Genomic DNA, 18,105 nt, shown 5'->3' with positions numbered 1-18,105 from the left:
CATTTGTGGTATGAAAATCTCACTGATTAACTCCCATTTAGCTTGTGACTTGTGTTACGAGATTAAATTTTATTAGTCATATAAATCGGAAGGAGAAAAATTCAATAAACACTAAAATGTAAACTGGCTGACAGATGTGAATTTTTTTATATAACTTCAGAACGCGATTTCGCTAATGTTGATTTTTATGAAGGAAAACTGCATCATTCGTTATTAATTGAATAAAAGATGCATTAATAGTTTAAAAATGGGTGAGTTTTACAATTTCGATGTAAATTAATTGTGTAATTCTTTTCAACTTTATAAATAAACGATTGCTTTGTCCATAGATGATACCAAGAATGACACCCTGGATCTCTCGAGGCGTGAACTAAAGAAAATAGAGAAAGCGCCAGCAGAGGAATCCAATACGATTATTAATTTGATTCTTGACCAGAATGAGTTACAGCGACTGGACAATATCGACACATATAGCCGCGTCGAAAACGTAAGTTAATGTACCTACTTTGCATCATCTTTGGTAATAAGTCCTATTTTATTTATTATAATTCAAAACGCACTAAATGAACCGATACCACAATGAAATAAATAAGACTACTCAAACATATATTCGATTATTAAGATATATTAATGTGATTTATAGCAGTAAATAGATTATTCACTTTGTATTGCTTGCAATCCATGCTTGTAAACATAGAAATATACTAGTTGTTGCCCATGGCTTTGTCTGTCTTTAATCTGTATAAATTTTAATTTATGATGTTATTCCAATGTCTAAGCTACAGTACCCCAAAGTTTCATGAACATCCAATTCATAGTTTTTGTGTGAAAGAGTAATAACTACACACATCCATAAAAACTTTTGCATTTATATTTATTAATTAAATATATTAATAATAATAAAATAATTTACAAAACGTTTTTCTTTTTTTATTAAATTAATATTTTAAAATGTTGTAAATTGAGAAATAAGATGTATAAATGAATAATTACCATTATATATATATATATATATATATATAATAATAATTTCTGTTTTAGCTGTCAATATGTAACAACTTCCTGTTACGGATGCATGGTGTGTCTCGGCTCACAAACATACGGATCCTTGCCCTGAACAACAATGGCATCTTGCAGATTGAGGGCCTTAAAGATCTTATTTATTTGAAGGTTTTAAAATTAGCTGGTGAGTCCTTTATGTATTTGTATAATTTACTACCAACTCAGGCAACCAAGATATAGGCTATATAACTTGGTATTCCTCTTGTAGGCCATGGGCTAGCAACCTGTCACTATTTGAATGTCAATTCCATCATGAATCCTTGCAGCTGAGGGTAGCTTTTCAGTCATTTCAAGACTGCTGGATCTGTCTACCCCGTAAATGATGAAGATGTGATTTTATGTATTTATGTACTACAATATTATGTATCACAGATAATGAAATTGATGAAGCACTTTGGGATAATAGAGTCAACGGCAGATGAAGCTTTTAGCGACGGCCCATTACAAAAATTGTGTGTGGGAATGGCCTGTGTATGATATATATATATTTATTTATTTAATAGAGTGCTATCTTGACAAAAAGACATCAATTATCTTGTAATTGTTTCAGGTAATAATATCAAGTCAATAGAGCATTTGAACCACAACATGCATTTGGAGCACCTAGATTTGTCTAACAACCAGATATCTTTCGTCGCCGATATATCTTACTTGAAGAGTTTAAAGGTAATTTATAAATCTGGAGTAAATAACTTGTGTTTAATTTAATCACTTTCTTAATTATAATATAATTATTACAGTGTATTGAACGCCCACTAAACTATGTACGCACGTAACGTAAATATGCCGAATATGAAGCCATTTACAAAAAAAAAAAATGGTGCAAATTTGGTACCAAACAAATTAAAAACTATACATACTCCTTCTGTTTAATCCTTTGACATTGTGCAACATATAACCACAATCCCACTTAAAACGTTGTCCAACTAAACAAATTAATTCGGCCAACGAAAGTGAATCATAATGTATTACAATAAAGGCACACAATCCATAAATAAAAAAAATCAGCTAATTCACAACGAGAAATTTCGTGGGAGCGGGAGTTAACGGAATTTTTCGTTTTACTTAATGTGCTCTCTCATATAATAAAGTTGATAGAAGATTTGACCTAACTAACATATAGATATATAGACCTAAATATTATTATTGACAGCTTATATTATATTAGCTATAGGTAGCTTATTGATAGCTTATCTTCAACAAACTATTATAAAAATTTCTCTCCCCAGCACTTAAACTTAGAAAGGAACCGTATAATGGACCTCCGGCAGTGCGACCGCTACCTGCCCGCCAGCCTGGAGCACGTTGCGCTCGCGCACAACAACATCCAGGACCTGAACGAGATCTCCCACCTGGTGCACCTCACCCGGCTCGAAAGCTTCACCGTCCAGGGGAACCCGTGTGTTGCCATGGCCGGGAAGGATAAACTGTATCCTTTTTTTTTTAATATTAAAATTCGATTGTTTTTTTTTTTTTATTTAATGTTATGAAATGTCACTGTCAATAATTTTCATATTATTTGTTTTCACAATATTGGTTGACGTCAATTATTATTTAAAACTAAGTTCACTGCCGCTTACAAATCGGCAGTGCAGAAGAAGCGGTAACAAACTGCACTGCGGCAATAACGTCAGCTATATACTTACTGTTGCTCTCGGCTCCGTGTAAAGAAAGAAAAAATATAAAAAAGCATAGAAATATAAAAAAATAGAATTTCTTTCCCATGGATGTCGTAAAAGGCGACTAAGGGATAGGCTTAGAAACTTTTCTTTTAGGCGATGGGCTAGCAAACTGTCACTATTTAAATCTCAATTCCATCATTATGCCAAACAGCTGAACATGGCCTATCAGTCTTTCAGGTCTATTGACTCTGTCTACTATTGAGTGCGTTTGACCTCAATCTGCCTAATGGTAAGCGAGATTAATTAGTGAGTGTCCGACCTTCCAAGATTTCTTTAACTAATATCACAGTGGTTTCGATTACCGGCCCTTCGTTCTCAACTGGATATTGAGCGTCAAATCAATAGATGGATTTGTCGTTAGTGCTATTGAAAGGTAAGTTAATCTATTTTATATGTTTATTTCCTTTTCCACCATGTCCAAAAACCTTAAACTGACGGAGTTGCATAGTCCATTGCATAACATTTGAATAGTAGCTTTTACCCGTAACGTCGCCCGTGCGACTTCAGCGCAACCGACACGCGCGAATTTAGCGCCACGTAGGGGGTTTTTCGCAAATACCAAGGGGACCTTTTAGTTTTTACCGAGATGGAAAGTACCCTTTGTCCTTATCCAGACTTTTAATACGCAAAATTTCGAGGAGGTTGATTCAGTAGATATCGTGTGGAGTGACAACAAACAAAAAAATTTACTTTCGCATTGTTAATATTAGTTTTGATGCTATAAAAAAATCTCGTATAGAATTTCGTATCGTAGCAATGATACCTATATGTATCTTATCACTTTCCCGCGCATTTATTATTGACTATAAAGTTAATGATGCAGTACAAATAGTGAAACTAATACAACATTTATTTATTCATACACAAGATTATATTAATGCCACATTCTTGTGAGAGCTGTATATATTAATATACATTAACCTGATACAACCTGAACAACATAAAAAAGAATAGGACTACTCCATCTCATTTCCCATGGATGTCGTAAGAGGCGACTAAGGCTTATAAACTTGGGATTCTCGTTTTTGGCGATGGGCTAGCAACCTGTCGCTTTTTGAATCTTAATTCTATTATAAAGCCAAACAGCTGAATGTGGCCCACCAGTCTCTTCAGGACTTTTGGCTCTGTCTACCGCGCAAGGGATATACTCGATGGATCAATACGACTTGATAAAAGAATAATCCCAAGTTTGTAAGCCTATCCCTAAGTCGCCTTTTACGATTTAGATTTAAATATGTTATTATTAATGCTCGTTATTTGCAGTTTGAAAGCTGAATGGCTCTACAGCCAAGGCAAAGGCCGCCATTACCACGCCGGCCAGCACCAGGAATTGTGCGAATATCTGGCGAGCACGTGCCCTTTGACCGCCGACGCGTTGGAGACCGAGGACCAGAGGAAATTGAGACTTATTCTTAGCAAGGTAGAATAGATTATTATGTATGCACTGTTGCCATGTCATAGGTAGAATAGAATAGTTTTAGTTTCAAAATTGGATACAAGATATCAATTATTGACGTCACATCACTTAGATCTAATTATTTTTTTTATTTTTATTGAAATATGAATATATACAGGACAAATTAAACTGTTTGAGTTAGCCTCGAAGTAAGTTCGAAACTTGTGTTACGAGATGCTAACTCAACGAAACTATATTTTATAATAAAGAACAGTTGCCATTGAAGTCGTAAAAAGCGACTAAGGGATGAGCTTAGAAACTTGGGACTCTTATTTAAAGCGATGGGCTAGCAACCTGTCACTATTTGAATCTCAATTCTATTATTAAGACAAACAGCTGAACGTGGCCATTCAGTCTTTTCAAGACTGATGGCTCTGTCTACCCCGCAAGGGATGTTGACGAGACTTTATGTGTGTATACGATTTATAAGCATTGATGAAATAATCATATTGATCTTTTGAGGAAATAAATAAAATTATTGTATTAATGCCGGCAGTGCCGTGTAGTTCCCGGCACCAACACAAAAAAAAATAGGACCACTTCATCTCTTTCCCATGGATGTCGTAAAAGGCGACTAAGGGATAGGCTTATAAAATTGCGATCCTTTTTTTAGGCGATGGGCTAGCAACCTGTCACTATTTGGATCCCAATTCCATCATTGAGCCGAGCAGCTTAACGTGGCCACTCAGTCTTTTTGGGACTATTGGCTCTGTCTACCCCGTAAGGGATATGGACGTGACTATATGTATGTTTGTATGTATTGTATTAATTTACGTTGACAGGCACAACATCATCAACAACAGCTGAAGGACCAAAATCACAGTCCTCTGAAGCCAAAGCTGCAGTCTCCCAGAATGCAATGTGAGTACATACATACATAAAATCACGCCTCTTTCCCGGAGGGATAGGCAGAGACTACCTCTTTCCACTTGCCACGATCTCTGCATACTTCCTTCGCTTCATCCACAATGTGAGTTTTACACTAAATAAATAAAATAAATATATACGGGACAAATTACACAGATTGAGTTAGCCTCGAGGAAAGTTCGAGACTTGTGTTACTAGATACTAACTCAACGATAATATATTTTTTAATAAATGCTTATACATATAGATAAACATCCAAGATCCAGGCCAATCAGAAAAAGTTATTTTCTCATCATTCCCTGGCCGGGATTCGAACCCGTGACCTCCGGTGTCATTGAAGTTCTTAGCTGACGTTCGAACAGGAATGAAAAAAATACGGTCAAGTTGAGAACCTCTTTCTTTTTTAAGTCGGTTAAATACCTATATGGCAAACTGAATGTGTAACAAAATTGTAAGTTCGATTAAGAGGCGTATCATTTATGTAGGTAAAGTCACGTCACAAGAGAAAGATTAAGTATTTTATTGATTGTTCCAGCCCGCATAGCCTCCCGTCACATGGGCAGATCCCCCGACCGCCTCACGTCTAGCTACCATGCGGCGTTGACAAAAACCGGTTCCCCGTCACATCAGATGTCAATGTCCTATTCGGGGGACATACCGGCCGCCATGAGTCACAGCTTCGATTCCGGACTCGTGTACGATAAGAGAGAGAAGACAGGTATAGTTATATTAATTTGAAATATTTTTATGGTTAATAAATAAATAAAAAAAAAATCTTCTTTTAGGCGATGGGCTAGCTGCCTCTCACTATTTGAATCTCAATTCCATCATTAGGCCATACAGCTGAATGTAGCCTTCTTCAGGCAGTCTTTTCAAGGCAGTTTACTCTGTCTACCCCGTAAGGGATGAAGAAGTGTTTTTTTTTTTGAGATTGACGAGATAATAAAATTAGTCAAAGTTATTTTATGACTAACGTAAAAATGTAACATATAAATGTATGTATGTTGATTTTAATGTATGATTTTGATTACAGAATCAGCACCAACCCCACCACCTCAACAAACCCAACATATAGACAGACAACCGCAAAAACCGATGAATCAATCGCTCGAAGCCGCATCCAAAATGGTCCCCGTTCCGGAGTCGCTCATGAGCCCCGACTACCAGGACCCGATATATGATATTCAGAAGACAATAACTAAGCCGGGGAACAACTCTGTTCACAGCGTCTCCAATACTTCGTCACAGGTAAATAGTACTTCCTTACTGGTATTTATGATATTGATAAATCCTACTAATATTATAAATGCGAAAGTTTGTGAGTATGTCAGGATGTCGGTATGGATATTTGTTACTGTTTCACGCAAAAAATACTGAACCGATTACGATGGAATTTGGTATGTAGGTAGTTGAAGACCCACTATAACATATAGGCTACTTTTTATCCAGGAGTTTCCGCGGGATTGATAGGGTTTCCATGCGGACGAAGTCGCGGACGGCCTCAAGTATAATATAAATATAAAATTGATATTATAAGCAAACTGAAAAACAACTGTGTTCACAACGTCTCCAATGCTTAGTCACAGGTATTTAGTACACTCTCACTAAAGTAACATTATCATGACCAAATTCGAAAACGGTGTCTAATACTCCGACACGTGTATGTAGTACTACTACTAGTAAAATATAGGTAATACCCTAATACTATGTATCAGTATTAGGGTATTATCTATATTTTACTAGATTATCCTTAGTTAAGCCATTCTCTTAAAATAATCGATTATTTGGGATAGATATTTAACATGTGCATAAATATTAGTAACTAGCTGCGTCCGCGACTTCGTCCGCGTGGAATAGTTATTATGGGCATCATTTAGGCCATTTTCCATTATTTCTTTGCTCCTTTAGTTGCAGCGTGATTTTATATAGCCTAAACCCTTCCTCGATAAATGGTCTATTGAACACAAAAATAAATTTTCAATTCGTACCAGTAGTTCCTGAGTTTAGCGCGCTCAAACAAACAAACTCTTCAGCTTTATAATATTACTATAGATGTGTTCTTCGCGCATGATATGCAAAGGGTGCATATTACGCGCGACGCCATGTTTTTAGAAAAGCTATACCTGTCCCGTTACACTTCATATATAATAAGCGAAACAGCGATAGTTTTTCGCGCTTAAAAAACAGCGTCGCATCGCTGTCCCGTTCCACGTCATACGGCGTAAACAGCGATAGTTTTTCGCGCGAGAAAAACGGCGTCGTCGCGAATTCCACGCTGCGAGGGCAGGGCATTAAATTATATCTTTCATTTTCCACAGTCCAGCAACAGCAGCATACAAGAAGAGAAACCACACCGTCAGATAACCCAACCGACAAACATACACAAAAATCTAAAAGGTTCGCCAAAACTGACAAAAAGCGCAACGTCCTCGCCCAAAATGAAATCAAGGTTGGAACAGCGCAAAGGCAGCCTGTCGAGCGTCAAGAACGAGGAAAGAAAGGTGAACGGTGTGAAAAATGATGACAACACCACAGACAATATAGATCCGGATAAGCTGGAGATAATAAAGTTGGCGTCGAATCAGAGGCGGCAGAAAAAAATGAGTGTCGAATCTATGGCGGCGGTGACGATTCAGAAGATGTGGAGGGGGTACAGGAGCAGGAATTTGAATAAGGACACGTTGAGGATTTTGCACGCGATCCAAGCGGCGAGAGCGAGACAGCATATACAGTGAGTATTAATTTTAGATTGATAGTTCTTTCTGTGAGGTCTTTCATGAACTTTGAAAAGGCGCATGTCTTATTTCTCCTATATTCATACATGCATACATATGATCACGTCTTTATCCCTAGCGGGGTAGACAGAGCCACCAGTCTTGAAAGATTGATAGGCCACGCTCAGCTGTTTGGCTTAGTGATAGAATTCAGATTCAAATAGTGACAGGTTGCTTGCCCATCGCCTAAAAAAGAATCCCAAGTTTATAAGCCTATCCTTTAGTCGCCTTTTACGACATCCATGGGAAATAGATGGAGTGGTCCTATTCTTTTTTTCTAATGGCACCACCCACACGGCACTTTCACCTATATGTTAATATGTTTCAACTTAAAAGTATTGTTTTACAAAAAATAAATGACGGTTTTTTTTTCTTTTATTCTCAGACGATTGACGTGCGACATGGAGGCGACAAAAGCGGCGCTAGAAAGCGAGAGGAAGATACAACAGCTACAAATGCAAGCCATCAATGCGCTGTGGAAGAAAGTCTCCACTTTACAGGCGTCTGGTAAACAATGGAATTGACGGCCGCTGTGGCGTAGCGATAGTGCGCGTTCGACGCGATCCCGGGTTCGAATCCCGGCCAGGGCATGATGAATAAAATAAATAAAAAGAAACTTTATTTTTTCTCCACAACAATACAATTGATGTCTTAACTATACCATAACTAATATGAGAAACGAACTTTGATTGGCTTCTTCTGATTGGCCCGGATTTTCGATATTTATCTATAGAATTTTTTTTTTGCTTTTGATAAGGATTTGCAAAAGGTGTAGAATAAAATATATAAGTATTAATTGTAAAATATGGTATCGTCGTGTTAGTTTTCTCGTAACACAAGTTTCTAACTTTTTCTAGTCTAACTCAATCTGTGTAATTTGTCCCGTATGTACATATTTATTTATCCATTATTTATTTAATACATACTAAAACTTTAAAAGAGGTACAAACAAGCACTTAAAGTCTTTCAAGCAAAAACACTAAACTGGTCTCCGTGAAATTTTTCATACATATTTTGTACAGACATGGACATAGGGTACTTTTCATGACATGACAGAACCGCGGGCGAAAACTAGTTTTATAAATAAATAAATAAATATAAATAAATAAATATATACGGGACAAATTACACTGATTGAGTTAGCCTCGAAGTAAGTTCGAGACTTGTGTTACGAGATACTAACTCAACGATACTATATTTTATAATAAATACTTATATAGATAAACATCCAAGACCCAGGCCAATCAGAAAAAGTTCTTTTCTCATCATGCCCTGGCCGGGATTCGAACCCGGGACCTCCGGTGTCACAGACAAGCGTACTACCGCTGAGCCACAGAGGCCGTCAAAAAAAAAATTTATAAAATACACTTGCATTTTTCCACGACTTTTAACTGCTATTGCATATGTTTATTTTTCAGACAAACCTACATATATCTATGACTTTTACAGACAGTCAAAAACGGCGCAGTTCGGAAAGCGAAGAAAACTCGGAAGCGGTGCGACAACTGAGCGCGACATGTTGCGCGCTGCAGTCGCAAGTCGCGGCGTTAAACGGTTGCGTGCGCGACTTGTTGCGAATGTCCTCGCCGCGGTCAGACATCGCGCGAGCCACGCAGACTGATATCTCGTGTGTTACTGTGGAACAGGTATGAATATATATACATATATTATATAATATATTATATACGTATTAGCGACCCGCCCCGACTTCGCACGGGTGGCAATTTTATTAAATTATACATACACTAGCTGTGCCCGCGACTTCGTCCGCGTGGAATAGTTATTTTGGGCATCATATTTATTTTTCAGGCGGTCGCGCGTATTAGAAAGAACGCTGGTTCGCCGTATTAAATGTTTCGCTGCAAATTGCTTATAACGACTATATCTCAAAACCTATTCGTCTGATTTATATACTGTAAATGGCAATTTTAGTCTTCATGAATGTCGAAAGTAATGAACATATTTATTTGGATAAGGATTAATACTAAATTAAATTGGTTTCAAAATAACTTATGTTTATAATGAAAAAATAATCTTAAAAATGAACATAAAAGTGGTTATTGTAAGTAAACCTTAAGAGATAGATATATGCTCTCGCGGACTTTTTTGTGGCAAAAAATGAGTACTTCACATCTTTAGTACATTGTTTTACTATATCTTTGTTGGTTTGCGCAGCGTTCGCGTGGAAAGCTCGCAGATGGCCGACTCATTCAACTTTCACCTGCATTTTTGACGTTTCCCGTAGGAAATCCGGGATAAAATGTAGCCTATAGCCTTCCTCGATAAATAGACTATCTAACAGTGAAAGAATTATTCAAATCGGTTCAGTAGTTTCTGAGATTAGCGCGTTTAAACAAACAAACAAACAAAACAAACTCTTCAGCTTTATAATATTAGTATAGATACATACATAACATCACGCCTCTTTCCGGGAGGGGTAGGCAAAGACTACCTCTTTCCACTTGCCGCGATCTCTGCATATTTCCTTCGCTTCATCCACATTCATTAATAAATTTTATTATACTAACAAACCCTCAAAATACTTAAGTCAATTAGTATTATAAGTGTTGATTAAAATAATATATATTCTTTGTAAGATCGTGTCTTACTGGGGGACAAATATATGTTACTGTGTAACCGGTTAGCAATCAAACTAATGTACATTTAATTTGAAGCTGTTTTATTCGGATACTTTGAAGGTCTATACCCAAATTCAGGAGGTATGTTTGAAGTATTATAAAATCAAACATTATCTACGGATTCAATTGCACACATCCGTTTCCTTGTCTTCAATCATAGATGACGTTTACGAATATTCTATATATGAATTGTAAACTTCCCGAGTACAGCCCTGATTAGGATTGATGGAGGGGGTTGACGGCCTCTGTGGCGCAGCGGTAGTACGCTTGTCTGTGACACCAGAGGTACCTGGGTTCGAATCCCAGCCAGGGCATGATGAGAAAAGAACTTTTTCTAATTGGCCTGGGTCTTGGATGCTTATCTATATAAGTATTTATTATAAAAATATAGTATTGTTGAGTTAGTATCTCATAGCACAAGTCTCGAACTTACTTCGAGGCTAACTCAATCTGTGTAATTTGTCCCGTATATATTTATTATTTATTTACTAAGGGGGGAATGAAGACCTCGTGACGTCACGAATAATATGTTCCATTTCAGGAGGAACGCTGCAGTTGGTTGCGGCGGCCCCAGTCTCTAGCGTTGCCCGCGGTGACCTCTTCTGACTCTCAATCGCGGCCTGACCTCGCTGACTCGCCCGCCACTGACTCACAGTAAGTTCTTTTATACACACACAATTGTCCCATTTTCAACGTAGATTGTCACAGTAAACTGAGTTTTTATCTTATCTATATTTATGCGTCAAATATTTGAAATTCTAGTATATTAGCGCGTATGGTCCAATTTGCATTGTAACCCCAATCACCAGCTTCACGTTCGATTCTATCTGCGATTGGTCCAAAAAGGCCAGTATTTTTTTTTTCCGTGTTTCCAGTGTGCCAGTGCGCCGTGTGGTTTCTGGTACCAATATTAAAAAGGAATAGGACCACTCCATCTCTTTCCAATGAATATCTTTAAACGACTAAGGAATAGAAATATAAACATGGGATTCTATTTTTAGGCGATCAGGTAGCAACTTGCCACTATTTCAATCTCAATTCTGCCAAAAAACCTCACAGCTGAACGTGGCCTATCAGTCTTTCAAGACTGCTGGCTCTGTCCACCCCGCAAGGGATATAGACGTGATAACGCCCTTTTTGGACCAATCGCGCCTAAAGACGCTGTAACTTAATTAAAAAATTCTCTTTTCAGCGACAAAACGATGAACAATGAAATAGCCGAATTGAACATAGAGCGAACGGAATCTGTCATAGAAGACAAAACCGAGCCAAGCATAGACAATCCAGAGAGCATAGACGAACAACCGAAGCGAGACGTCATCGTCGACTGATGACGATATGAACGTTAACGGAGCGTTATCTCCCGCTGATAACGGTTCGAACGTTAACAAAGCAATATTGTCGACTGATAACGCTCCAATCTTTATCGTAACGTAACCGTCGACTAATAACGCTCGCAACGTTAAGAAATGTTTTCGCCGACTAATAACGGTACTATCCTTAATGAAACGTTACTGTCGACTGATAACGATACGAACGTTAATGAAACGTTATTGTCGACTGATAACGTAACGTTAAAACCTAAATCTTTTGAACGTTATGCCGTCTATTATAAAACGTAATGTTAAAACCGAACTGTATTGAACTTTATGTAGTCGACGCAGGGCCCGATATAGCAAAGCTTAACGTGTGGCTTTAATGATTATGTTGAGCAAAGAATTCAACATGGCTTTATAAATTTGAAAGTCATCGGTACAATTATAAAGCAGTAATTATTTGGAATTTTTCTAATAAAATGTATTTGCACTTAATTTTAACCGCATTTTGCAAAGTTTAATATCCAAAACTGGTTTTTTTTTCTTATTATTAATCTTGATGTAAGTAAACTGTACATCAGTCTTAAGACAACAAGAGATTAAGCGAACGTAGTCCACTTTACCAGGAACCACACGGGATTATAGATCTTATTCACTCGTAATTAAGATCATTTTAAATTCAAAACATCACAAATTTTAGTTTATAATTGTAATATTCCAAAAACAAGTTGTATTAGTATTAAGAACTAATATTTTAATTTAATTTATAAGTTATTTATTTTAGCTCTCCTTATTGTATAGATTTGTAATTTTTATTTATTTATAGGAAGACAAATAACTTATACCAATGTAATAGAAACCAAATCTGGAAAAATATCACATTTACGTGGAATGTTAAAAATCATTTTGCCTTTCAGATAAAATATAAAAGAAATAATCATAGAATTACATACATATAAAACCACCATAGAAATATTTATAACAGATACTGCATTTAAATCCTAAATAAAAATATACTCTTAATGGGCAGCTATTGATATAGCAAACTTCAGTAGGATTTATTAAGTTGACACTTTTTTCCAAAGAATTATTATAAGATATCGTGGATCTAAAAACTAGTATTATTAATATAAAATGATTTAAAAAATTGGTGTTAATTGTTGTTCATAGCATTAAATTGCTGATGATGATGACTGTAGAATAAAATAAAGAAATACTAACATGGGAATGTAGAAATTATATACGAGCTTGCTTTGGCTTAAAAATCTACATATTAATTGCGTCACAATATTTTATGAATAAAAGACACTATATGTATAGGTAATTAAAACTGTATGTATAAAAGAGAAAAGTGATTGATTGAACCGGAACAGCTGTCGAAATTCGATGATATATTTGGCTTAATTAAGACGTTGTAGGTAAAGAAGGATTTCTCGCAATGCCCACGAAAGTGAACCTTGAGAAAAAATTTGCAATTTAATCACACTGATACCAGTTTAATATGATAGAAGTCACGAAATTTTAGGATGACCTCATTGTACAGACGGCTCAGAAGATACCTGCGCCACCTCCGAAGCACCGATTATAAGGCTAAGTGGTACATCTATCTCCTGCGTCCACTGTACAATAGTTGACACAATAGCAAGGTACTATATGGTGCGGGCACGGCACCTAGATTCAATTCCCAGCGCAGATATTCGAATCTTTATAATGGTTCTGAGGAATGTGCTCCATAGTTCGTTTTAGATGTGAATGTGCAATGTGGACCGTTGGATGTTGCTAATTTATTTTATTTACTTACTATAATTCAGTTTAAATAAAATTAAGTATAACTAGAATATAAGTAATGAAAAATATTACAATTATTTCAAGTATGTATTTCACGAAACCAAATAGTTTAATAATGTATTTTCTTTCGCATTTTGTACACATATTTTTAGTAAGTATAACACTAATCACTGCCGTACTGATATATTTAATACTGTATTAATAAGATATTTCAAATGTACATACATAATATATTGAAACAGAATTATCGGTCTGTGTGTGAAACAGAATTTTAATTTCGAAAGTTGACCTTTACATAGGACCTTATTGATGTGCCTATTGATACACCGAGAATCAATTCTTCTCACGATAATAAAAACACACTGGAAGTCACTTGTTAAAAATCAGAAAGGTATAAACAAAGTTTTCTTCTCCCGACTGTCTCTTTTTATTACACGAATTAGGAAGAGATAGAGGGGAATATAAAAAATCCATCTCTTTCTAATTGACGTATTTAAAATAAGATAGAACAAAAGAATGCCATTCCAGCCTTTTGGCTTCCAGGTTGTATGTCCTTCCGTAACATCTTGTCAACGTAAAATGAAATTATCCTATATAAATAGGCCTGTCGATATTGTGACCTTGGTAATATAACCAACCTGGCAAACTAACTCAAAAATATCAAATAACTTAATTCTTACTACTGGTATTTTTTATTTTACTGGTATTTTTGTGGGTTTTAGTTGAATAACCCATATTTATTTTAAAACTTTAGCGTTGCATTATACCATTTATCAATAATACGGGTATTACACATGGTCCGAGCGAATGACTTGCTCGGTGACCACGGATCATAGTAACATGATTCGAAACGTCCGAGATAAAGGTACGTTACGCGCGTGCGCGTTTAATACCTGTAGTATTTATAAATAGTATAATACTTATTGATAAGCTTAATTTGACCACGACCAACCTACACCACCTTCACAAATTTATATTATATGCCTTAGTAAACGATCACATTTTATTTTTAAGTTTAGCAATAGTTTTATGTAAATCACATGTATGTATTTTAGAATCTCTTACTCTTGAATTTTTTTAACAATTTTATTTTAATAATTCTTATCCGAAGGGAAAAAATATATAATCTGCTTTTATTCATGACAATTTGTTTTTTAAGTACAATATGGACATCGAATATGGCGGCTAAGAGTAAAATGGCTGACCGCTTATGATAAATATCCGTTACTTTTTAGGGAATTCAAATTGTTTTGTTGAAATACTGTTTTACATGGATTGGTGAAAAAATTAGGCCGCACATCCTTGTTGATAGCTTCAAATCATCGTAATAATATATTCTCGAGTAAATATCTTATTGAGAGACCGAAAGAAGTCACCTATTTTTCACCTCCTTTAAAACCGTACTATAGCTAATAATAATATATTGCTATGTTCTAGTCATTTTTAATAATTCATGACATTCAGCTGTCTATAACACTTGTAAGCTATTTTTTTAACATATTATCTTATTTTGTTATTTATTAAATTAAGCATCTTACATGACATTTTCGTTCGGTTAAAGGCGTTTTCACACAAGCCGCAAACTTACCAAAGAGCGACTCAAGAAATCGTTATTAAACTGAATAAATCACTTTGCAAACGATTTTTTACTATGCTTTATTTGCTTACGGTTGCCTGGCAGTGATTGCTTCAAGAATTACGGTCACCTTTTGTAGCTTAAGAGCCATTTTACATTTTTCAGCGGCGCACAATTTTGCGTCTTACATTTGTAGTATTGTATTTGGGGTTTTAGTACGGTCAACGTCATAACCTACCCAAATTCACCTCTTAATAGATGCTTCGTGCAGGGTAAATTGACATGCGGACTGTACGTGTGAAGACAGCCTTATTTTTGCGACAAAACGCGACGGGGGCGTTTTTTTGATCTGTTGTATTATGTAGCTTTACAAGAATTCTAGCTATTGAAAAGGCTATTGTAAAATAAGTGTAAGTCACTCCTGAGAAAGATTAGAACAACAATTATCCTCATAAAAATTCAGACATTCATTCAAATCATTCAATTCGCGCACATACTCTTTTGAATGCTTAGACTTTTAATTATTGATATAATTTCTACAACGTTAAAGTTTATTTTAAAGAGCTCTCAGGCGGGTGCTAGCATCCAATTGAAAAACATAATTAAGTCACAAAATTGTTAATGTATTGACTTGTCAAGTCACAGATATAGTGGGACAAAGAATATTAAAACTAGTGACTATTAAGAGATTTGTTTATTTGTATTAGTGCCCGAATGAAAATGGTTAACATTGGTGGCAGATTACGAGATGGAGACGCGAGCGTTCTCTTAGGTCTAAGGCTAATTGATTGATGCGACATCTAGGCTTAATTTAAAAAAAATAAGTTACGTTGCAAACAATGTAGATGGCGCTGTGCAAACTTATTCGTAATGAAGCGTAGGCACAAATATGAATCACAGAAACAGGCATAAGCATGTATAATAAGTGCCAAAAACATATAGAAAATTGTTAAACACTGAAGCGAGTATCGCAGGAACAAAATTAGTCCAATCACGTTACGTGCGCTAAAATCATAAGCCGATGTTGGTGTATTTGACACAGCTTTGCTTCAATAAGCTATCTTGTAGTATATTGGTTCTTACACACGATGTGTTAAATGCTTCACAAGTAGGTAACTCATTTATTTATTGATGTCGTGTTTAGACTTTAAATGTTTTCTTGTTTCGCACGAAGTAAATAATCGTAATGCTTAAAAAGACATTGGCGATGGATTTGAATTGGTATAAATATTGACATGAACTGAGCTCGATTCTGATACTCCTAGATCGTACGGACAGACCCTGGACTCCTTACCAGATATGACGCTACCGGAGCAAACCCTAGAAAAATGTTTGTCAGGAAATCATGCAGGCTATCGTAGTCAGAGCTCAGTTCAAATTATTTTTTGAAATGGCAAGGTTTGAAAGACACTGTAAATGACACTAAATATTATAATATTAATGTTATGTGTAATTAAATATTATCATATTCGGGGACATCTAACCATTTTCAACTATGGATAAATGTCACTAATATTAACATTGTTACAGCTCCTGAGAATCTTTATTCGAACGTTGAGAAGTCATATTTCTTATCTACTCTCTCTTTCTTTCATTTGATAAACTTCAAAATTAGAGGGCGAGGGAAGGTAAGACATGTAAAAGTTCTGGAATAATAATACTGATTAAATATAGTAAGAAAATACTTGTCTTAAGTTTGATACTCTGGCTGTGCATGTTTATCCGGAAGTTTCCTAAAAATTATTATATTCAATGCCGCCTTTATGCTCTAATTGTAATGAATTTCAAACATAATAATCTTAGGGGCTGTAACAACTGATTCCATTTGCCGTCCTTCACAAACTTTGCGTACCCACCTTATTTGTTGTGTATTACGTTAAAGCCTGTATTTATTATGTTTTATAAAAGTATTTTGAAAATTTTTACATTTTATTTATAATCCCCCTTTTTTCATTCATATAATATACATAATTTCACGGTTATATCCCTTGCGGAGTAGAGACCCAACAGTCTTGAGAAGACACAAGCGTCATATTCCTACCAGTTTCTTGTGAACTTTGATGTGATAATTGTAGTAGGTGACTAAAGGAAAAAAGCACTAACGAATGATTCAAGCAACCGAACGTTACTTTTGTGTAATCTTTTCACTGCAATATGTTAGAATTTGCATACAATATAGTTACACTTTCATTTCAAAATAGTATGTACATATATTATATTGGATTCTGATAGAATTTTGTCATAATATAAAGAAATTAGGAAAAAAATCTCTTAATACGAGCACTGAAATCCTTATATGAGGATTCGAGTGCTTGTGTCAGGATAAACGGAGCGCACACTGAGTGGTTTAAGATTGAGAAAGGCGTTAGGCAAGGATGTGTTGCGTCACCGTGGCTGTTCAACCTATTTATGGATAGCTGTTTGACAGATTTGAAAGAGTCTAAAAGTGGATTAAGGATGAATGAGTTACTCGTCAAATGTCTGCTCTATGCCGACGATCAGGTTATACTGGCGTCATCAGCGGAGGAGTTACAGGAGATGGTAAACTGTATGCATGAAGCTTTAAAAGAGAAAGGAATGAAAGTGAACGTAAGTAAAACTAAAACACTGGTTTTTGAAATGGAGAAAGAAATGACAGCATGTAATATTTTGATTGGAGGAGAAAAAGTGGAGCAAGTGAAAGAGTTTGTATATCTAGGATCAAAGTTTACATCAGATGGCAAGTATGATAGTGATATTGAAAGTAGAGTGAACGCGGGGAACATGGTGAATGGAGCTTTGCATGCCTTTATGAGCAGTCAGAAACTATCCAAAAAGGCTCGACTGGCTGTGCACAGGGGCGTGTTGGTCCCGACATTAATGTATGGGAGTGAAAGTTGGGTATGGCAAAAGAAGCATGAAAGCAGAATAAATGCAGTGGAAATGAGAGCGTTAAGGAGTATGAT

The 18,105-nt window shown here is 35.9% G+C and overlaps 1 protein-coding gene across 1 annotated transcript; it reads left to right on the top strand.

The window, feature by feature from the left end:
* Positions 1-136: 136 nt before the first annotated feature.
* On the top strand, positions 137-17,051 carry LOC106137210 (centrosomal protein of 97 kDa). Its single transcript, XM_013338008.2, has 15 exons — positions 137-251; positions 330-487; positions 1,042-1,186; positions 1,613-1,728; positions 2,292-2,491; positions 3,034-3,117; positions 4,008-4,164; positions 4,983-5,061; positions 5,603-5,785; positions 6,101-6,315; positions 7,386-7,798; positions 8,227-8,348; positions 9,291-9,487; positions 11,022-11,134; positions 11,673-17,051. Exons 1-15 carry the CDS (start codon positions 248-250, stop codon positions 11,809-11,811), a joined length of 2,325 nt encoding a protein of 774 aa, XP_013193462.2. The 5' UTR covers positions 137-247; the 3' UTR covers positions 11,812-17,051.
* The last annotated feature ends 1,054 nt before the right edge of the window (positions 17,052-18,105 follow it).

Source organism: Amyelois transitella, chromosome 21, assembly GCF_032362555.1.
Source record: "Amyelois transitella isolate CPQ chromosome 21, ilAmyTran1.1, whole genome shotgun sequence".
NCBI classification, from domain to species: Eukaryota; Metazoa; Arthropoda; class Insecta; order Lepidoptera; family Pyralidae; genus Amyelois; species Amyelois transitella.
The sequence above is the reverse complement of the archived record's forward strand: the minus strand, read 5'-3'. Positions and strand labels throughout refer to the sequence as shown.